We start from the raw sequence: 23,813 nt of genomic DNA, 5'->3' as shown, positions 1-23,813 counted from the left end.
TTACCCTGTGATGATGATGGTGGTGATGCTCATCGTCGCTGGCCTCTCCTGGCTCTGGACTCTCTTTCTGTCTGTGGAGGTGGATAACGGGGGAGTCCTCTAGACTGCTCACTGAGCCACGATAAGGAGAGTCTGACACACTGCAATCCCGGGTCGGAGGTGACTCTGGAGTCCACACACAGACACACACTATTTATAAAATAGAAAGCTAGCTCTGCTTTCAGTGCAGCACAACCCTCCATAAGATATTTTGTAGGCCCTCTTTTAATAGTTTTTTACTCTTTTGTTATGATGTGCGCTGCCTTGGCAAACTAACCAACCTTAGCTTGTCAGCAATTACTTTTTCACTGATCGATTGCTGTCTGAAGATATTAGATTATTATTACTGGCCTAGCATTCACTCTCAATGATAATGTGAAGACAAATCGATTTTCTTTTCTCCCAACAATGACTAACACTTTGTTGTTATCACTCACAGTTGTCTCTGACCAAGAGTGCAAGTGCAGAAGAGATTATAAACTATCATAAGCACCAGCATATGAGACATTCTTGATGAAAAGATAGCATGAAATCAAAACTCCCCAACACCACAAACCCAAACCCAGCCTCCAGCCCAGCCCTCCTACCTGAGTGGTCCTTCCTCTGTCTGTCCATCTTGTCCACGCTGTCCAACAGCCCGTCAATCTGCACCTTGATCAGAGTTAACTCCCTCTTTATGGCCAGCAGCTCTGTCATCTTCACTGCAAGACAGAGGAAGAAAGATAAGTCCTTATTTGAGGTCTGTGTGCAATGTGCATACGCTACAGTAATATCCAGACAAGTCTTCCATTAACATAAATGTATGAGTAACAAAAAATAATGTAAAATACATGCATGAATCTTACTGCAAGATACACTCTTAGAAAAAATGGTTCTACCCATTGTGGTGCTATGTAGAACCCTCACTGTGGAAATGGAAATGGAAATGGAACTAAAAAAGGTTCTTCAAAGGGTCATACAGGGACAAGACAAGAGTGTCGGATTCGGCTCAGAGGCAGTGATTACAGCAATAGAAACTAGACTTCTGTTGACTCCTGCACTCATCCACTCTGTGTGCCCATACACTCACTGTAAGCACCCTTACCCCTAACATTTCCCCTACACTATTACCCTAGCTATGATCTTTAATAGAACATTCATAGTATCACAGCCCAGGCTCGGAGAACGACCCCTGATAACTCTTCACTATTAACATCTTTTCGACCTCTACAGCTACAAAGGCAATCTAATTTCCCACTGATGGGCTGGCAGTAAAAACTATTAAGGCTTGTAATAAACTAGTATAAACAATTCTTATTTGTTATGCACTATTAACTCGGTATAATTGCAGGGCCTGATAGGCTCGGCTGGGTTATAGAAGGAGAGGGCCCGTGGTAGAGAGGCTTTTAATGAAGAGACCATCTGGTGCCTCTCACTGTGCCCTGGGGCTCCCACGGCTGCCATTCCCCATGAAGACAAGCCATTACACCGGGAGGAACACTCATGCATACAATATATAAACCCTCCCACATGGATTCATACACACACTCACACACATACACTCACATCATACTCAGCAGAACATACACTCAATGGAAGAGACTCAGTGCACAGATGACTTTCATACAGTAATAGACTGTTTTTATGAGTTTGTCTGTGTGCGTGTGTCTGTCTGTGTGTGTGTGTGTGTGTGTGTGTGTGTGTGTGTGTGTGTATGTATCTATATGCAAGTGTATGTGTGTGTGTAAGCTTGTGTACATACTGCGTGTGTGTGTGTGTGTGTGTGTGTGTAAGCTTGTGTACATACTGCGTGTGTGTGTGTGTGTGTGAGAGTGAGTGTGTGTTTCAGTGTGATGTCCCTCACATTTGGCCCTGGTGCTGGAAGAGCCGGTGCGGGCGCTGCTCTTGCTCTGTGGTCTATCTCTGGAGCGGTGCACGCCCAAGGAGGAGGAAGGCGGACGGGAGCGTTTGATGGGGCTGGGATCCACTGGGACAGGCATCATGGAGACCGGAACACGCTGGTAGTCAAATACCCTGCAGGAAAACAAAAAAGGTTGATTATGATTATTATTCAGTTATAAGCAAACAAAAAATCATAGCACCTGGCAAGTGTCTTTCTGGAATGGATGTGCCTGTTGCACATAAAAAGATATACCATTTTAAACAATCATATTAAGGATTTCCCTACCTTGCTTTGAATAGATCATTCCTTAACAATCAGAACCTTTCTAAAATTCCCAGGAGAGTTGGACCATTAGACTGTTTATATGATAACTGTTCTGTAATCGCGACAGATACTAAAGGAATCTACAGTGTGTGGCTGTAGCACTACTTTCATGGGAAGTATTAAAAACACCTGCCTAGAGACAAATTTCCAGTTTAAGGTTTGTCATGTGATTCAAATTAGGCTGGGAAGTAGTCAACACGCCATTTGGTGACATTACTAACTACACAGTATGTTTGTACTTTATGATCCTAGATGTAATCCAACTACTAAAATAGATCTTACAGCCAGCTAGTGAATAGGCCTGAAGAGCTGTGCTTTGGTTCGTGCTGGGCCTTGAGCCAGGGTGCACCACTCGCCATCAGAGTGAGTGGAGGTTAACCAGAGAGGAGGCAGAGGATCAGTCATTCTCAAGCCCATTCATCTCTCTAAGTACAGGCATCACTCCTGATACCACCGATACTGCAGCTGTGTGTGTGTGTGTGTGTGTGTGTGTGTGTGTGTGTGTGTGTGTGTGTGTGTGAGTGTGTGTGTGTGTGTGTGTGTGTGTGTGTGTGAGTGTGAGTGTGAGTGTATGAGAGAGAGAGAGTTTGTGTGAGTTTGTGTGTGTGTATTCTGTATAAGATGACACAGCAGATAGTCAGTCATGCTGTTCCAGATCATCTCAGTGATAGACTATGGAGTTTGACAGAGACACCAGCCCTGTCTGAGGTATACAGTATGTCCCGTCCATGTCATCCCCAGCCTGAGCTGAGCCTGCTGACTCTTCCCTTACATCAAATTGGTTCTGTCAGTCACAAGGTCAAAAACTTTCCCCAGAGATAAAGTAATGCCACACCTATATCACAGTGAAGAGTGTAAAGGTGTCACATCAAAGGGGGGGGGGGGGTCAAACAAGGGAGACATCATGGTGTAAAGTCACCTTTTATAACTATTAGAATTAAACAACTCCAGATAGTCACCCCTGGTCTATAAAACACCCATTCAGGCACAACGTACACTTAACAGACACAATGTATGCCCTTGTGATCGTCCTTATATCTCACCGATTGAGCTTCTTTGAGTGAGTCTGTTTTTTCCTCTTGCATAAATAAAGCCGGCGCAAAACGTACGCAAGTCCAAACTCAGGCATAATGGCAATTTCAGTCGGCGGTAATACCACTGCACTGTAGCCATGTCTCGTCTGCGCTCACGTGGGACAATAAGCAGGTCAGGTGCCATCATGCACGCTGGAAAATCTGGTCTTGAACATAGCGCTAATATTTCAGACAATGCTAGCGCCGTTGCCAACGCCAGATAAAACTGCATTATACCAAAGTTTGGATGTTACAAAAGGGATGAAACAAGAACAGTTATATAAAAAGGCAGGATTGAGACCGGTCTCTAACATCACAACCGCTGAGTTAGTAGCAGCACTGAGGTTAGAGTTTTGTCAGGCCTGGACACAAAGGTCTAATAAAAAGCACAAGGATTGGGGGGGGAGAACTTTAATCCCATTGTTCAAACTGAGAAAATAGATCTGTTAGGTAGGTGGATCCTCTTGATGATGTTATTGTACAATAAACAGATTTGTCTTGTTAATCTATATGGTCCAAATAATGAGGATCCACACTTCTTTGAGAATATCTATAACAATCTATTGAGTTCACAAGCAACGAACGATGTGGCTCAGTTGGTAGAACATGGTGCTAACAATGCTTAGGTTGTGGGTTTGATTCCTGCTGGGACCATATATACTGAAATGTATGCACTCACTGCAATGTAAGTCGCTTTGGATAAAAGTGTCAGCTAAATGGCATATAAATGATCCTATTATTCATTATACTTACTGTACACCCAAACTGGTTCTCCGGCAGATTACTAAAATGAGATCATCCTCTATTTAAAAATGGCTTTTTGCCTTTCTACAGATTACTCATTTTCGGTATGTTGAAAATGAAATACTGTACAAAGTATGACCCTTCTTAAAACAAGCCATACAATGCTGGTTACAATTTAAATGTTATCCTCCAGAACAGTCAGATCAAATATTGATTGGGATATATAAATATTAAAAAGTGGAATAATGCCATGACGGATGCCATAGTTTTACCACTAGGGGTACGATATTGGCTGGTGAGCTGCTCTGTTGCCACCACTGGCCTGACTGGGCTGGGGTTGTTCAAGATAAGTACAAAGCTCAAATGACAACATGTTGCCTGTAGATATCAGAGACCTAATACAAAAAATATCACAGTGCAAATGATACAGAAATGTTGAAGAAATCACTTGCTACATGTACCAATGTAGCAGCAAAGCCGGTATCATTTTAACTGGTACATTGGTATTTAGTGAGTTACTACAGTACTTCCTCTGGTCCGAGGGGCCTAGAGACCCACAGTCAGGGTGGATAAGGAGGGCCCTACTTAGAGATATATTTAATGGAGCATAACACATTGTATGAAAGGGACACTAGATTGGAATGAGCAAACTTGACTGGGAAGTTGTGAATGTCATCATAACCTCCTCCTATACCGTACATAAACAACATGAAACAAAGGAAAATCCATGAAGGAGAGACAGTGTTACTTTAAGAGTACTGTACCTTGGTAAGCTTTTAATCCACACCAGAGCAGATAACTGCCAATACATATTTACACAGGGCCTCTATTGACATGCTGAGCTCAAGGAGAATATGTTCAGGGCTTAGTCATTTTTTATGTGGGTTTATGAAGAAGCCAGTGTTGAACATATGAAATTGAAGTTCCATAATGCTCTGTGAAAAATTTAAAAATGTGAAAAAAGAACTGTGACTCAAGGGACATCATGTACAGGATTACATCAGATGCTTGTTATTGGTAAAAGGACATTTATGATTACTATTGAAATGTACAATCTATTACCAATGTACTCTAGGATGAAGTCACCTCTTAGCAATGTGTATTGTGTTTTGAAACCATAGACATTTGTGTACCTAAGCTAAAAAAGTTATGCTCCCTTGTGCTCCCTTCTCCATAAGGGCGGTGACCCCTCTGACCTACATAACTATCATACAATAGAGAAGCTATCCTGTGTTTCTAAAGTACTAGAGTCCCCAGTCAGCTGGCAGTTAAGAACATTTTTTACTTCCCATTCTAAATGCGCACCAATCTGGCTTTAGACCTGGACAATATCAGCTGCTACACTTGTTTTAGATGTTTGTTGTTTTTTTATCTAGGTTGTGCTTATGTATTCATGGTTTATATCATTGTTGTTGTTCTTTTCTTTCTTTCTATTCATTCTTTTGTAGATTTAAATTGTTTCCCCCTCTGCTTTTATTTCCTTGAAATAATGTGTGATTTTGTCTGTCTGTATGTTTCTTTTTTCCCCCATGTACCTAACAGGGCTCTTTTGTAAAATAGACTCAGGTCTCTGTAAGATCATACTCATGTTTAGTATTTGGTTGACAATCCTTTGCATGCAATAACTGCTTGAAGTCTGCAACTCATTGACCCCACCAGACACTGGGTATCTTCTCTGTTGATGCTCTGCCAGGCTGTACTGCAGCCATCTTTAGTTGTTGTTTATATTGAGGTCTTTTTACCTCTGAATATTGGCCAGTCAAGAACTTTCCACTTTTTGGCCCTGAAAAACTCCCTAGTTGCTATGGCAGTATGTTTTGGGTCATTGTCTTACTGTATGATAAATTTGGAGGCATTTGCTTGTACTTGAGCAGACAAGATGTTTCTGTACACTTCAGAATGCATTAGTTCATACATGGCCTAACTACATAACCCCTCCACCATGTTTCACAGGTGAGGTGGTATGCTGAAAATCTTGGGCAGATCCTTTTTTCTCCAAACTCTACTCTTGCAATCACTCACATGATAATATTTCTCTTATCTGTTTCTGGAGGCTTTTTAGGTACAAACTGTAACCTGACCATTCTTTTTTATAATAGCTAGTGGTTTGCACCTGGCAGTGAAGCCTCTGTAGTTCGGCTGGTGACAAATGTTGTGGATGGCAGTCTGACACATTCATGCCTACCTCCTGGAGGGTGTTCCTAATCTTTTTTTCTTAATTATGGTGAGGAATTTCGGTCATCCACTGTAGAAGTCTTCCTTAGCCTACCAGGCCATTTGCGAAAGCTGAGCTCACCAGTGCTTTATTTCTTTTTTAATAATGTTACAAATTGTTGATTTTTTCAAGACAAAGGAGTTTGCTATGTTTCTGATTCTCTGATTTCTGATTTTCAGCCTAATAATGGCTTCCTTGACTTTCATTGACACCTCTTTGGTCCACATGTTGACAGACATCAATAGCAGACTCCAAAGGAAAGCCTAGAATCAATACTGACAGCTCTCTTATGCCTGCACAAATGAGGTGACCGAACACCTGACTAACCAGAAACCCCTGCCAATTGTCCCATTACTTTTGGTGCTCTGAGAAAGGGGGACTACACTATGTTTAAACGTCTCAAATGTAGATTTGAGTTTTGAATCTCTTAGAGGTGCTTCACAACTCTTGATTTATTGGTGTAACAATAGAGTGTTTTCATACATCCTAAAATGTCTCAAAACCTTCACAAAAACGTCTTTCAGTACTTCTACAAATACCAGCAAAAGAGAGGATTTGAATGCATTAAAATGGTGGCAGCTCAGTTGTCACCAGTTTTTGGTTTCACAACACTTTCTTTTACACAGTAACTCGAGGTTCAGTGCCATGCTGATTCAGAATAGAGAGCCAAGGTAAGGGCCTAATCATTGTAGGGCTGTGTGTGTGGGTGATGTAAAAGGGGAGAAAAGGATGAGTCAGAGGAGAGGGAGAGGAGATGGGACTGAATGGAATGCTTATCTTCACTGGCTGAACTGGCTACTGTGGTGGTGAGAGGTTCATTTTTCATACTGTCTCTCGCCTCTCATCCACTCAAAACTCTGCCCTTTCTCTTCGCTATACCATTCGCTATCCCCTTTTGCAGCACGCTTCGAGCTGTGTTTTTACTCAGGAGCAGCAGGTCGTGCAGTAAGCCATGTCGAAAGATCTGTGAAAGGACCACCAACGTGGACAACCGCAGGGGCATCTCAAGTCATGTGGATACAGTGCGGGTCAATGGGTAGTTAAACTGCAAAATCTGCCACACCCTGCCCTATGTGCTAGCTAGTATTCTGGGATAGAGGCAGACCCTACTGCACTGGATGGTGAAATAAAAGAAGAGTAAATGAGGGGGTTTACTACAGTAGGTTCAGGGGGTCAGAGTTGTTGGGAGGAAGCTTACTCCAAGTACACCCACACACCACAAGAAGCCACACTGGGAGGACAAATAGATCAATAGAGGATTAAAAGCAACCATTTAAACCTATTGTATACTGACATACTGTATATAGTGCTATCTATTAGTGTCATAGGTTAGAGATAGAAGTGAAACATCACAATTTTAAAGGCTTTGTCATTAGACACTAAATGCCAGAAATAGGAAAAATACCTCCCCAAAATGGTCGTTCCCATACACTGTTAGAAGAAAGTGATTCAAAACGTGTATTGTGTTGTGAAACCTAAATAAGTGTACAGTACAGTACAGAATTTTGGTGTAGCAAGACTGTGGCACAAGAGTTCTGTGAAAATACATGTCGGTTTTTTGGCGCACTTAAAAGCAACATTGAAACACAGGGAAAACATGTTCGATGTCATAATGATGGTATTTGCAGCATAAAGAAATAAAGATTACATTCAAGTAAAGCAATCTGCAAAAATAGGGCTTGAATGCTGATCATTTTTTCTTCAAGCAACTACTCTATCCACTACTCCAAATAGATATTTAGCCTTTTATATAATAGTTTTCCTAAATTTCAAGCAGTAAAAAAACTACAATTGATTGCTCATGATGCTAGATGAATACTGTTTATCATGACACACATGTACAATACTGTGAGCTGGAGTGTGGCACTGTGGCACTAACACCTCTAAATTAGAGTTTTGAATCTCTTAGAGGTGCTTCATAACTCTTGATTTATTGGTGTAAAAAGAAATCTCATGATGACACCTCCTGATGGGATACATTCTAAAACATGTCTCAAAACCTTCTCAAAAATGTGTTTCAGTACTTGGTCTGCAAACACCAGTGAAATAAAGATTTGGAATGCTTTAAATTGCTTAGCTCCCTCCAGTTTTTGGGTTTCGCAACACTTTGTTTTAACAGTGTCCCTTTAAGGCCACCAATAAAAAAAATGTGTGTGAAATTGCTGAGTTCTCAATGTACAGAAATAAGAGCTGTGTCGCCTTCAGTAGTCCACATGCTAGCTGTGAATAAGCAAGGATACATCAAGGGCTGTTTAAGTGGTGAGATACAGTAATGCTCAACGTCCCCCAACTTATCTCTGGCAGGTATGTTTGAATTGTGTCCTCTAGGCATAACAATACAGTACACACATATACATACATCTGGACATGGTATCATATTACTTAATATATATATGCCATTTAGCTGACGCTTTTATCCAAAGCGACTTACATTGCAGTGAGTGCATACATTTCAGTATATATGGTCCCAGCAGGAATCAAACCCACAACCTAAGCGTTGTTAGCGCCATGATCTACCAACTGAGCCACTGCTATCTATGTTGGTACCTCAAAACTAAGACTTAGCAGGTCTTCGATATTGATGGAGACGCTTTCTTGCTTAGTCTCCGCTCAAACTCCTGAAACTCCCTCCTCCAGCTGTTCCCTTCTTCCCTTATCTCCTCTCCCTGCAGCTTCCTTCATCAGCACCAGCCAGAAAGAGCATTCTCAGCCAATCAAAGCAGAGCTAATTACACTATTCAAGCGGTGCCTCAGTGCGCAAAGAACACGCTATAGCTTCAAGGCTCCCTGCATAACATTAAAGCATTTCCACTCCTCAAGCCATTTCACTATGAAGTCACACGATTATCACTCAGTGGCAATTCCACTGTCTTCTGTGTTTTGTAGTTCTTTGTGTCTTACAAGGCAGTTCGAGTTAGCACGAGAGAGATATATTCTCTGACATCACACCCAGGGGCCTGATTCAGAGAATCACAACCAGCCTACCCTCTTACATGAGTAAGGAGAGAGATAAGAGCGTCCATGAGACACATGCAATCATCAGAGGGAGAGAGGGAAAATGTTAATGAGCTGTGTTCTCAGAAAGGGCACAAGAGCACGTCTTACTGAATGTCATTACTGTAACTCAAGACTGCATACTAAGTTGTTTTTTTGTTAGTTTTTTTATCTCAGATACAGAACATCTGTATAGAAGTGGTTACACCAGCTTTGGTCCAAGAGACAGGGTGACCAGGTTTCTGTCCCAGCCGGGCATTAGAACACAAACAGTAAATAACTAGAGTCTCTGGCGATACTGGGTTTGTCAATGAGAGCAGATCCCCTACCTGTCATAGACGTCATCAGGGTAACTGTCATACTCCAGGTCATAGTCAGACCTGAGGAGAGAGGGATAGGACAGCTATCAGAGGGAAGTATGGAACACAGGTCAATGGAGATAGATTGGCTTGTCCATGGCCTTGACAGATGGATACAGACACCACCAGCTGTGATACGTTTTAACATCCTCATAACCTTGGCTGATGTAGAATCCCTGTTGCTCCGGCGACAAAGCCGGCCCATCACTCTTTGAGTATCTCATCTATCTATCTCTCTCTCGCGCGTCCTCCTTCTCCTCTAACTTGTATAGTAAGTGATGTGTGCTCCCTCCTCACAGCTTAACTGCCCATTATGACAACTTTTGGTTGACTGGGTTTCTAAATCATAGGGCTTGTACTGTATCTGCCGGTCAAATAACAGGCTCTTTGTTGAAGCAGGAAGCTCAAGCATCCTTTGCACATTTGAAATCAAAGGAAAACTTTGAGTGATGGAATAAAATGACAAGATTAGAATTCCCGATTGCACGAATAAGTGGATGTTCACAGCACAATTCAGGTTCCATTTAAGACTTAAGTCATTCATTCATGGCTTAAAATGGGCAGGTGAACGAATGAGCCCCTGATAATAGAGATTACAATGGAAAATGTGAGTACACACAACCAATGCCCTACTGCAGGAGTACAAACAGTCCTGCTGCTGATGCTAATGCTAACCCACATAGCTCATTCATCACAATAAGGAGGAGGGAAAACACTAGCCTCTTTAGACACTCTGATACGGAGGCACTGCCAACAGAGAAATAAAAAGACAATCTCAGTCATGCCTGTGGAGAGAGAGAGAGGTTGTATGTGGGTGGTTGTGTGGGTGTACAGACCAAAACAGTGGGACAGGAGAAGGGAATCAATAACCATCTCCCTCCCTCAAGCCACAAGCCATTCTCACAGAGGAGTCTGGCTAATAAAGAGAACACACAGCCAATAGGGAGGAAGGCCACAGAAAAAGACAGAACAAGAGAGAGATCAGTATTAGCCTCAAAGCCCAAACAGCATCCCTCCATCCACCCACCACAATACAAGCTTGACACTCTAAAGCACTAGCTCTAGTCCTGTGGTGTTGTCATTAAAAGGTTGTCCAGGCAGAACCATTCATGTTCATCAGCTTTAATGTGCATTATTCAGTGTTTAACTATACTATTGTAATGGCTGTAGTATGCAGGCTGTTATGGAAAATACATTGATAGAACTGTTTGAAGAACCTACACTTTCATATGACTGGTAACTTGTGTGAATACTGTGATTACATTTTGTCTTTTCTTACCACACCTCTAAGGTTCTATAGCCATTGTTATGAGAAACATTGTGTAATTACCATATGGATAGCTGTGATTCCGGGCAGAGGGGTAGGAGGGAGAGTACAGAGACTATCACATCCTGCCAACCGGATAGTGGAAGTGTGAAATATTGAACGCCGATTGATCAACAGGATATGGTAGGAAGTCTCCCCGTTGCTCTTTCCCTCCCACCATCTCTCACGTAAGCACAAGCTCGCAGGTGATAGCCTTTATGGCACCAACATTTGGTGTTTCATCTCTATAAAAGACAATCTTGAGAATCGCCTCTTCAGACGTGCGCTGAACAGACCTCCGGATTTACGCTGGGCTGCTGTTACGCTCTTGTCTCTTGTTTGCAAGCAATAATAAATACCGGACTCGAATATTGTGGCTACTCAGGACTTTATTTCTTGAATCTTACCTCCGAAGAGCTGAAGTACAGAGTGGTAAATCCTAGACATCCACCACAAGGCAGAGGACTCAAATGCACGACTCGGGAATAACAACTAAAATCCAAAAGAATAGTCTTTAATTCCAAAAAGCAGGGGTCGGTACACAGGTAGCAGTCAAAGGGTAGGCAGACAGTTTGATAAGGAGGAGGCAAAGTAGAATACAGTACACAGGTCGGCAGTTCAAAAAGCTAAATCAGAATAAACTATCAGAGATTGTAAACCAGGAAATCTAAACACTAGGAATAAATGCTGGAATGTATTGACAAAAGTACAAAGACGAACTGGCACAGAGACAGGGGAACACACAGACTAAATACACAGGGAAGGATGATGAGGAACAGGTGAAGCCAATCAGGGCGGGGTAGACAATCACACAGGCGGGGGGAAACACACAAGGGCAGGTAGTGAAGTGGAAACAATAAATTAATAACGTGAAACAAAGACAAACATAAACTAAGGAACAGGACGAGACGTTACTATTGATTGGGCACAGCCAAGCTCCTCACTGTGCCTATTGAACGCTGTACAACAATTCAGTGAACCATTCATATTGAGCTATGTATAATCAAGCTTTTAACCATTTGCATTGATCTGAGGACAACAAAACTCTTGGAGCTGGCTCTCCTACCAAACATAACAGAGAAAATTACTGTTTTATTACATACACTGATGCTTTCTCTATCAATATAATTAGATATTATGTACCATACATAAATAAAGCTTATTCAATCATACCTTTCTGTTCTTCTCTGCTTCATAGTGGGGTGTTTAATGTCTCTGATCTATAATGCAAGTGAAGAGAAAAAGCTACCAGTATGGGTTAATTAGTGCAGCTATGTATGCCAATATTACCCAGCACATCATATCAATAATATAGGGGGCCAAATCATTTACAATAAGACATTATATACTTCATACCAGCAGCAGAGTAGGAAGTCAGAGGGCATGTTTTGGGGAAGATTAACAAAACAGGTAAACTGTGGGAGAGTAAACAGGGATAAACTGAGGTGGTCTACATGGTAAATTGGAGTCAGGATAATGATGATGGGATGCATTTATGCAGCACTTTTCTCACACTCAAAGCCCTTTACATTATATAAAGGCAACTCTGGATTTCCATAATCAAAGGTAGAACACTCAGAGGTAAAATTGATAGTTTACACAGAGGCCCAAGGTGTGTGCTTGTCTGAGGAGCCTCCTCTCCCATCTGGTGGCCTCCTCCGGGTGCAGATAGATTTATTCTGATTTAATGTTCACCCTCATAAGTGTGCTGCAATGTCGTAAATCAGGGCCAGTGTAGCGTGACCAGGGTTAATGGGCCGCAGAGCTGATTTCCTGCCACTTCAGCTTCCCTCAAATTGAAGGGCGGGCCGCATTGTGGCAGAATTACGAGCAACAGTGATGGTCAGAGTCTCCAAACGCAGGATGCCTGCCACTGTGCCTGGCATAAAGGCTGAATCTGGCAACCCACCAGAAATAAGAAGCTGTGGGGTAAATCAGTAGTGGTGAGAGTGTAGCTCAGTGTGGGAGGTTAAGATGAATAATAGGCTACAATGTACAATCCCTGTTATGCTTGCTTCTCGTACAGGTCATAGGCCTACTTTAGGAATGTGTGGACTGTATGTACACTTGGTTAATACACATGTGGTCACTTGTCCAGGAGAACTTGGTTAACTTGTTCCACAAATGTTTTCTCTATGGTCTCTGTTTGGTGTATTGTAACAAAGGGAGCTTTAAATACAGAAGATACTTCTGTCCTCACCTTTTAGCTTGCATTGTTGTATGTTCTATACACTTTTAAATCAGAGCTCACTGGGTACACTACCTGTCTCTGAGCAGATTAGGAGGTTAAATAGATTGTGCCACTTGCAACCAACGTGTGTTACGGTAACCTACCAGGTCAGTGTGTTCTGGATAGTTTAAGACTAAACCCACTTGCAACAAAGGGTCTAATTAAGGGTCTAATTAAGTTGTAATTGGATGCACTGTGCAGCAATGCTGAAGGTTTTATCTCACTTGCAAAAAAACACTTTCAAGTAATGGAGGAGGGATATGTTCCACTAACTTGTGCAACACATTAGACCTTGGAATTAATTATTCAATTATTATTATTAGGCCTGTCTGAATATTCATACTGCCTCCTATTTAGTAGGCCATTTGTGTAAGTGAGATTCAGACAATTTGACAGTATGTGAAATGCAGTAAGAGTGAAGTGCCTAGACTTCTAACTAATCAGTCAAAATTGTAAGTATGAAATCGGTGTTATAACTATTCTGAATAAAAATGGCGATTTCTATCCCAGAAGTCTTTGCACCTTGCCGTTAACAGAGACACGCAAGTTGTTTATGGTCAAACAGAGCATTTTGAAGAAACGTGGCTGCCAACATCTGTGTTCTGTCAACAAAAATAAGCAGCAAGTTCCAACATTAAGACTTCTGGTTTTGTTTTTGCGACTGTTTTTGGTGAGAGGTAAAAGATCACTGAGAAGTGATGGAATCACAACATTTTATCAAATGTACTTGTTGTAAGTTGCTTGGGATAAAAGCGTCTGCTAAATGTCAAAAATGTAAATAAATGTAAAGGATGAGCCATTTGAGTTGGCCAAATCTGAATTTGACACAGATTCCAAAAAACCAAAACACAAGAAAAGTAAAATAGCGACAGCACTAAAGAATACATGAACATCTTACAATCTGACAAAGAAGAAGTTAACCGCTAGGAAAAGGAGAATAGTATACTACAGAATCAGGTTGAACAGCAAGCCTCTGTAATCAAAACATATCAATCCCAGGCTAACCTTAGTGCAGAAATAAGGAAGGAAGTTTCTCAACAAAAGGAAATCATTGCTGTCACACAAACAGCCTTAGAGGACACATCTGCAGCTTTCGCGAATGTGCAGACAGCTTATGATTAGAGGTCAGAACATATTTTTTGGGATAGACCGACACAGCCACACACAAAGACAGTGGGATAGTTTATTGGTTGATGCAGTAAGGTTCCTTGTAGCCCCAGTGCACTAGACAACCACAACAGTGAAACCAATGTCTCCTGGAGAATTTTTAGCTACTCCAGAATGCAATGCTGATTTACATACCGTAACTGATTGTGACACGTGTGTTGTGTTGATGGCTTGTCTGTACCATTCTTTGGCCAGCTCTCTCCAGACTAAGAATGCTGATGCGGAAGCTGGGAAAAAGGTTTTGCTTGCTATATTCGGTACTCGTTCAGTAGTCTGGGAAAAGATAAATGAGGTAGAAATGGCGTCAAGGGAACATCCAACAGGATATGCATCCACACGGCTGGACCCAGAGCATGGACTTTCTCTGCTGCCTGATACACCAAGTAAAAGATTCCTTAAACACAGAAGTGTTTACTGTCCTTTATTTTCTTATAAGCTACAAATGAGTGCCTAATAAGTGTTCCACATACTAAAGTATTACCATATTCGTTTATATATTATCACTACTTGTACTTATTGTGAATGATGCAATGTTTGATCACTTGATGTCCCCTAATGTTAGTAACTCATTAATAAATGGTTGGTCTTACACTTTACATTAATGTAATTTGTGAATTGAATCAATTAGAAATATTGGTAATCTATTAATACATGGTAGTAAATCATTATTAATGTTACACAGGAACGTCTGAAGAACCAAATGACGGCACACAGAGAGGGTGGTAGTGTAGCCCGAAGGCGTATTTAATAATAACGAATAGGGAGAGGTTACTGAAGCCTGGTTTGTAGGTGATGCTGAACTCGAACCGGGTGAAGAAGAGGGCCCAGCGCACCTGGCGGGAGTTGAGTCTCTAGGCCGACCGGTTCTCTAGGCCGAACCGTCAGGTTCTTGTGGTCGGACCAAACCACAAAAGGCTGCTGGGCCCCCTCGAGCCAGTGTCTCCACTCCACCAAGGCCGCATACACTGCCAGCAGCTCCCGTTGCCCACATCATAGTTCCTCTCCACTGGGGACAGACGTTGGGAGACGTACGCACAGGGGTGGATCCTCTGGTCCTCGGCAGACATCTGGGAGAGGATGGCTCCGAGGCCAGTGTCGGAAGCATCCACCTCCATGAAGAATTGGCTGGATGGGTCGGGGTGGATGAGCACCGGAGCTGCTGTGAACAGACTTTTCAAGGTCGAGAAGGCGGCCTCCGCCTCCGAGGTCCAGGAGTATGGGCAGAGCATGGAGGTGAGGGCGGTTAGTGGGGCAGCCACTGGGCTGAACCCCCGGATGAACCGCCTGTAGAACCCTGCGAAGCCCAGAAAACGTCTCAGCTGTTGGCGGTTCAAGAGTTGTGGCCACCGTCAGCACCACCGCCTGGATCTTCCTCCCGTCCGCCTGTAGGTGACCCTCCTCCACAATGTGGCCCAAGTACTCAATTGGAACTTCTCTGCCTTCACAAAGAGTCTGTTCTCCAGGAGTCGTTGGAGGACCAGATGGACGTGCTGACGGTGCTCCTCCTCCGTTCTGGGGAACACCAGGATGTCGTCCAGGTAAACCACCACAAAGATATTCAGCATGTCATGCAGCACATCATTCACCAAGGCCTGGAAGATGGCCGGGGCATTAGTGAGCCCGAAGGGCATCACCAGGTACTTGAAGTGCCCCAGGTGGGTGTTAAAGGCCGTCTTCCATTCGTCCCCCTCCCTTATGCGCACAAGATGGTAGGCACTCCGGAGGTCTAGCTTGGTGAAGACGGCCGCGTGATGAAGGCGCTCGAAGGTCGGGATGATGAGAGGTAGTGGATATTTATTCTTAATGGTGATGGTATTGAGACACCGGTAACAGGGCCGGAGGTCTCCTTTCTTCTTCATGAAGAAGAACCCCGCTGCCACCGGGGAGGAGGAGGGCCGGATGATGCCCGAGGCCAGGGACTCTGAGAATTACTCCCGCATGGACTGCTTCTCCGGGAGTGAGAGGTTATACAGTTGGCCGGACGGGAGGGCGGCACCAGGGACGAGGTCAATTGAACAGTCGTAGGGGCGGTGAGGAGGAAGGGATAGGGCACGTTCCTTACTGAAAACCCCGGCCAGGTGGTGGTAGATGGGAGGCACGATGGAGAGGTCTGGAGACGGGGCGACTGGGAGGTCCGGGTGGAGATGGGTGGAGCGGAGGCAGTTAGCATGGCACCCCACACTCCATCCCAGGATCCTCCCAGAGGTCCAGCATACGTGGGGGTTGTGCCTCTCAAGCGGGGATGACGAGGAGCCGGAGAGTCTCGCGGTGGTTCCCCGACAGGGTGAGGGTGAGGGAGGTAGTCTGATGGGTAATGGTCCCCAGAGGTTGACCGTCCAGAGCCTGGGCATGAATAGGGGTATCCAGAGGGAGCAGGGGAATCCCAGCCTCCTTAGCCAGGGTGGCATCACTGAGGCTGTCGTTGGCCCCCGGAATCCAGGAAGGCGCCCAGGCTATAGGACTCCTGGTTCCAGGCGAGGGTAGTGGGGATGAGCCGAGTTTGAGGGGTGCCAGGTTGGGCGAGTGTAGTGTGGCTTACCAGGACCCCTCTCTCTGGTAAACCATGTCCTTTTGCCTCAGGGGGTCGAGGACGGGTCAGGCAGGCCCGGATGTAGTGGCCGGTCTGTCCGCAATAGAGGCAACAGTGGTCCCGGAAATGCTGCTCACGCTCCGCTGCGGACATACAGGACCTGCCCACCTGCATCGGTTCCTCCTCGGCCCTGGGAGCTGAGGTGGTCAAGGGGGGAGCCGTGGGGGCTTGGGCTCGGGTCTGTCCAGGAAGGGAGCTGGGGGGTACCCAGCCGAGGGTGGTAGTCAACCTTGGAGATGGAGTCCTGTCCTGGCTACGTTCGTACCGTCTCACATGCAGACAGTCGTCCATCTCCAAGGCGAGGGTGACCAGCTCCTGGTAAGACGCAAGACGGTTCTTGAGGAGCCAGTCCTTTATGCCGTCATTGAGTCCCCGCTTGAATGTGCTGTGGTGCACCTTATCCCCCCAGCCGCTCTCTGCAGCGAGGGTGCGGAACTCCACGGTGTAATCCACGGGTCACCTGGCGGATGACGTGGAGGCGGGCAGCTGCATCGGAGGGTGGTAGAAAATTAAATGGAACTCCGCCTTGAAGCCCTCGTAGTCGGACACCAAGGCAGAGTTACTGCCCAGGGCAGCAATGACCCAGGGCAGCAACGGCCCACCTCAGCGCGCGACTGGTCAGCAGAGAGACGATGGAGGCCACCTTGTCCCCTCCGGATCGGAATCTGCTGGGCTGGTAGTGGAAGGCGAGCTTGCATTGGGCCAGGAAGCCGCGGCAGAGGTCGAACTCACCCCGAAAGGGTGAGAATAGGGAGAGGGGTAGGGGAGAGACATACACACACACACACACACACACAGACAGACAGGGTAGGGGAGAGAAGGATAATCCAAGGGGGTCGTCGGGGTCCGGTCCAGGGTTCGTTAACGGGAGATCCATTAGCTGAGAGGGGTTGGGGGAGGGTCGACGTACAGGTAGGGGCTAGGTTCATGGAATGGATAGACGAGGGGGTCCGAGGGAGACGAGGGTTCTGGAGGGGCACAGGAGAACAAGGTGAGTCACAAGGGAAAACAAGACACCAGGAAATCGTAGGGATACTCGGGAGGGCTGAAGCGTTCGCGGGTCACGTGGAAAGAGTTACCATAAGACACAGTACGTTCTGGCACTGGAGTGGAGTTCAGGCAGGGTTTATGTATGGAGGTGATTGCCGATGGGTTGCAGGTGTGCTGATAGGTGATAGGGAACAGGTGCGCTGCCGACTGGGGGCTCCAGTGATGATCGCCGGGGCCTCAGGGTGGTGCCAGAGGGTTGGTTAGGGGGAGGGACCGTAACAATTAACATGTAATAAATTATCAACAGTGTTACACTTTACATTAAGGTGACATTTTATCAGTTATCAAGTGTCGGTAACTCAGAGGGTCAGAGGATAGAAGGGTACTTACATTACGTAATTATCAATGTTGTCTACTCATTGATTAACTAGACTAGCTCAGAGCACTAACCACACATCGAGCCCAGGACATCAGGATTTGAAGTATGGGCCATGGGGCAAAAAAACATGGTGACATCTGTACTGTACTTTGGGAGATTGTAAAGATGCGTTGAAGTTATCTTCCATTTTCAAACCAGCATAGACAACAAACTCAAAATGCAAAATAGTCCTACCAGGTCAGAAAAAAGGATGCACATAACAACAAATAACCATTCTACGAGCATATGGGGGAGGGTTCTTGGAATGTAACATCCAATGAAATTGCGAGCACATTCTCACATCGCTATATACAGTATATACAGTATGTAGCCTATATCCTATTTGGTAACACTTTACATTAAAGCACATCTTAGCAGGATTAATTGAAGGACAAAATTACAGTCCACACTGCTCTCCCCCCTCTCTCTTTCTCTCTATCTCTCCTTAGTGCTGTCTGTTTCCAGCGATATTAAATAACTGTAATACACACAGCATACAGACATTTACCGAAAAATACAGATCAATGCACAAATGGCAAGCATATACCCCTAAAGCATGCTTAGGTCAAAAACAAGTTTAGATCAAAATGGCCCTGTGGCATGCCACCTGCTGTGCGCACTTGGATAGAAAGGATGCAATTCTCAGGGATGCAAACTGGTTCGGGGTGGAAAAGGTGAGAAGAATGCATGACCTGGGGAAACACAAAGCTGCTAGGGGGTCCTGGGGCATGCCCCCTAGAATGAAGGCAAATTAGCTGAAAAACTAAAGACTTTGCAGAGGGGCAATTACTCTGGTCCAATTCACAGGCTAAAAGACTGAGCAAAATAAGGTACAAAACATTTATTTAATGAAGTGCTGTATCATTTACAGAAACAATATTGGATTTATTTAACAAAGGGAGAGGACTGGAGGCACTGGTGGATTCAGGCACACACACAACACATTCAAAAGAATAGTAGCATCAGCATCAGTTAAAGGCTAGTCCATTAACATGAGTTTTAAGAAGAGAATGCTGAAAGAGAATACTGATCTTGCTAGCTTAATATTCTCATAGAGAGGCAGTGTTTTTATAATAACATATATATAATAACACCTGTCCTGTGGCCCACCTAACACACGAACACAGTCATTGTTGTACCACTTTATTCATTAGCTAGTAAGGAACAACGGAACTAGCTAGCTATTCCCACTCTGGCTATGTAAGTCGTTTCTAAATGTAGCTAGCTAGTTAGCCAGCACGTTCGAGTGTGAACGAGCGAGCTAGCTGCATTGAATTTAATGTGTGCTCTGTCCGATATCTGAGCTGAATGATGTTTTTCCTTTGTCAGCCTATAGAGTGAGAGGGAAATTGCTCTTAACACTGAAGCGTTATATAGTATGCTGAATAACAGTATGGCTATGTTATGAATGCACATTTTTCACTTTGTCATTCTGGGGTATTGTGTGTGGATTGATGCAAATTCTTTTAATTTAATACATTTTAAATTGAGTCTATAACACAACAAAATGTGGAAAAAGTGAAGGGGTCTGAATACTTTCCGAAGGCACTGTAGAACAGAAGAACCCATCCAAAGCTTTCGTTTGATATGTTTAAAACTGCATTCTCAAAATGTCTTCTCTGCCCTTCCTCTGCTGCTTGAATGGGTAAGGTGTAAAACACAAGGTAAGTTTATAAGCCCCAGTGTGACCAAAACAACTGTGGTGGGATTTTACTCTAAAACACCCAGTAAAGCCTCTGAGCCAGGTGTTATCACTCCATCTCCGCTAGGCTGATCTTTAAAAACCTGCTTCCATTTGTTTTTATAGGTATGGGAAGCTAGGGCTATAACTCAGATCAAGTGGTCAGTGCACTGGGAATGGGGCAGCAGCTCTCATGTGCTTTGAAAAAACATTCCAGCAATATCTTGTATTTTTTCCCTTCAGAAGTGCAAGAGTGGCCTATTGTGACAGCCATAGTGTTGATGGGTTGTTTGTTTTACAGACATGTCTTTGTCTGTGCACCTAAGGCAAAGCTGAGAATGAAAGCAGGTTGCACTCACACTGTTCTCAGAAAAACATTACAATTAATTTGTTAATAGTGAGTTAATGACAACCTGATCCACACAGTGTGTAATTGATTCCTATGCAAATCAGAGACCCTATAAAAACATTAATTCCATTAATTAAGATATTAATTCCAAAATCACATGAACTATTATCCTTGCATTAAGATGGACTCAATTGAACTTATTGAGTGACTTGTTGATGACATTTTTGCATTTGAGTTCATTTAACAGTGTATAGCAAAGGGTCTGAATGCTTATGTAAATTAGTATTTCTGTATTTCAATTTTAATACATTTGCAGACATTCCTAAAAACGTGTTTTCGCTTTGTCATCATGGGGTATTGTGTGTGGATTTATGGCAAAACAAATACATATAATCCATTTTAAATTGAGTCTATAACACAACAAAATGTGGAAAAAGTTAAGGGGTCTGAATACTTTCCACAACTCCCATCTGTCGTCTGGTCTCTCCCTAACTGGAATTGCTAGACTGATGTATAATGATACCACTGCAGATTCCTCTAAGTACTGAGAGAGACTGATGATGTGATAGGTCATGGCCTGGCTCTATACCACTACACTGGGACTGAGCTGGGTTGCCTAAGCACCTGCCCATGGATTAACAGAAGGTTACTCTGTGTGTGTGTGTGTGTGTGTGTGTGTGTGTGTGTGTGTGTGTGTGTGTGTGTGTGTGTGTGTGTGTGTGTGTGTGTGTGTGTGCGTGCGTGCGTGCGTGCGTGCGTGTGTGTGTGTGTGTGTGAGAGAGAGTGAGAGAGTGCACATGCTTCTGTGTCCCGACATAGTGCGTGTGCCTATGTGTGTGTAAAAACATGATGAAGAACACAGTGGGTCTCCAAGCTGACATGGCTCCATGTCTCACTAGAGTGATTTAGCAGGAACAGCAGAGGGCCCTTAAGAGTGATTGCACCCTGACAGACTGTATTGTGTCAGACTTCAGAGGAGGATAAGAGATCCATTGCAGGTGACATGTTTGGGCACCCCGATGGGACAGGTCTTTAGTCAGATGGTTCTGGAGTACGATGAGGGTGACTGAGAGCACTACTACATCATAGTGACAGATGAGCCAGTGACAACCACAAACATCCCAAGAGATTAAACAGTGGATTGATGCGGTTATATGCAAATTGATACAGATATTGTTTGACAACAATGTTCTTACCAGGACATTTGAGATACGTTAACAGATATGAGGACAGTCAAAACTTCTTTTTGGTTTCTTTGGGGTAGAAAAACTTCAAAAGATATGGAGCATACTATATCTTGGGTTTTATCATTATTGGTCTCAGGTCAAAAGTGTAATCTCTGACAAAAGTACTGTAACCGAAATCAGCGATGTGAAGAAAAAAACATGTTTATCATATCACTTGTGAAAACAACCCTAACAATTTTGGGAGTCAGTTTATTGAGGTCATTACAGTCAAACACTGTCTCCAGACCTCCAACAGCAGAGCTTTATGAGTAGATTTTGCCCAGGCAGCTAGGCAGTTGGTCTAGCAGGGGAGGACCAATTGGCCTCAATTCTGTGATACCGTAACCCTGGGGCAGACAGCAGTTAGCTTCCTGGGTGCCAAATCAGCACTTTAGTATATTGTTCCCCCCTAGCTCAGACACAAGCATAACTTAGAGGTGTTATAGACCACTTACTATAGATGCCTGTCAGTGTTTTCTCCTGTCCATCCACTAAACAGCTTATCACTTTATTTCTCAGTTCCCTGAGAGAGAGATAGTTTTTAAGGCAGCGATATTCAGTATATTGCATTCCCATTTTTCTAGCCTCATGAGGGGTCCCCATGAAATATGCATCAGTTTCTTGATGCATTTGATACAGCTTTTTGATTGTAAGGTGTTTAAGTGGGATGGGGTGAGGTTTGCCACAGTGTGACTGTGAATGCAGGGGTGATAGAGAGAAAAAACAGGTGCTGAAGCACAGGAGGATAGTGTTTTTTATGCACTCACCAGAATGCATGTAGGGGGTCTATAATGTGGAATGGGCTTCTCTAGGATTCCCCCTGGAGGTTTTACGGAGGATCTAATCAAGATGATATCAAATCCCAGAGGTTTTCTATGAAGCTAGGGTTAAACATGATCTGACCTGAGAGGTACTGTAGAACACTTAGGGCTCTATTTTCAAACTCAGCTGTATTGGCAATTTGTGTTGGCGGTAAGTGGTGAAAATACCACAGTGCTGAAGTACAGTGGAGTAGAGGTAATAGAGGCGTGTTTTATTTGAGGTATTTCACCTTGGCAAAACAACCACCAGGGGGCATCATTAAGCATTCTAATGGATAGGCAATGTGTTGTTAAATAGTAGCTCATATCTGCATCTCCACTTGCCCCATTTGTGAGCTGATACTCATTTTATATTTTAATGTCATTTTAATTATTGTAATTCATGTTTTTTTTAAGCTATCAACAGTATCATGGCCCATGGTGTGTGGCCTTGAATTATGATGATGCTGGGTGACAATCGCTGGTAGTTGTGTGGCTGGTATAGGCTTACTATGGTGGTCAGTGAAAGTGGTCAGTGAAAGTAAGCTGTCATTTTGACATGCTATTCTTCATATTATTCTGTAGGCTATAGCCTAATACTCACAAATGCTAATCTGTAAACAAATTATATTTTCACTTTTACTTTTCAGTTTTACTGCCCGTATTCAACAAACCATTTGTAGTTGCCTAACTGTCTGTATTTTTACAGTTCTTTTTCACCCCTGTCTGGCATATCATGTATCAGAGTTGGCTACAAATGAATAACTTTCATATAGGTGTCATATCATTGTGTGTGTGCATGCTTGAGCCCCGCTTACTACAAACTCAAATCATTTCCCATTAACAAACAATAGCGTGACAATCTGTCTTGCCACTTCTCCTCCCCCAAAGACAAAAGATGAAATTTGAATGCTGAGTACAATCCTCCTCTAGAACAGTAAAGTTCTTAATTTAACACATTTTGTTAGTTCCTGCATAGAATATTGATTTGCAAACATTGATTTTACTGTAGCCAAAATGTTGCATCTTTTAAAGAACTGTAATCACTTCCATTTTACATCACAAAAAGACTAAACTGGTTGTGTTCATTTATGCATTTAAAAAAATAAATAGGCTATGCACCTTGGTGTGGGCTTTAGGAGTAGCTTAACCAGTGTGATAACTCCCAGAACAGTTGCTATCAGTCTATTAAGGAGTGAGCTAAGATAGAGGAACTTGTAAATAAATTGTCACTTATGTTCTGTATCACAACTGTAGGGTAACATGGCCCTAGTGAGGCTATATATAAGTTCATCAGGATGATGAGGAGAAATGGCAAGACTGTCTTGCCAAGAGATTGCAACCACCCTGTCATCATGTGGAGTTCTTATGACAGGGAAAACAATTGCCGTTGGTTGCGCATAGGGCCTATGAGAGAATGTGTGAT

The 23,813-nt window shown here is 43.6% G+C and overlaps 1 protein-coding gene across 1 annotated transcript in view; it reads right to left on the bottom strand.

Moving 5' to 3' along the window:
• LOC310801982 (RNA-binding Raly-like protein) overlaps positions 1–23,813 on the bottom strand; it is a gene marked incomplete at both ends in the record, with an annotated part of 33,941 nt that overhangs the window by 863 nt on the left and 9,265 nt on the right. The window contains 4 exons of the mRNA XM_083666208.1: positions 5–165; positions 627–740; positions 1,883–2,052; positions 9,601–9,651. Coding sequence (XP_083522334.1) covers positions 5–165; positions 627–740; positions 1,883–2,052; positions 9,601–9,651 — 496 coding nt within the window. The remainder of the gene's footprint in view (positions 1–4; positions 166–626; positions 741–1,882; positions 2,053–9,600; positions 9,652–23,813) is intronic.

Source organism: Argentina silus (assembly GCF_951799395.1).
Source record: "Argentina silus genome assembly, chromosome: 3".
In the NCBI taxonomy this organism is placed as follows: domain Eukaryota; kingdom Metazoa; phylum Chordata; class Actinopteri; order Argentiniformes; family Argentinidae; genus Argentina; species Argentina silus.
The sequence above is the reverse complement of the archived record's forward strand: the minus strand, read 5'-3'. Positions and strand labels throughout refer to the sequence as shown.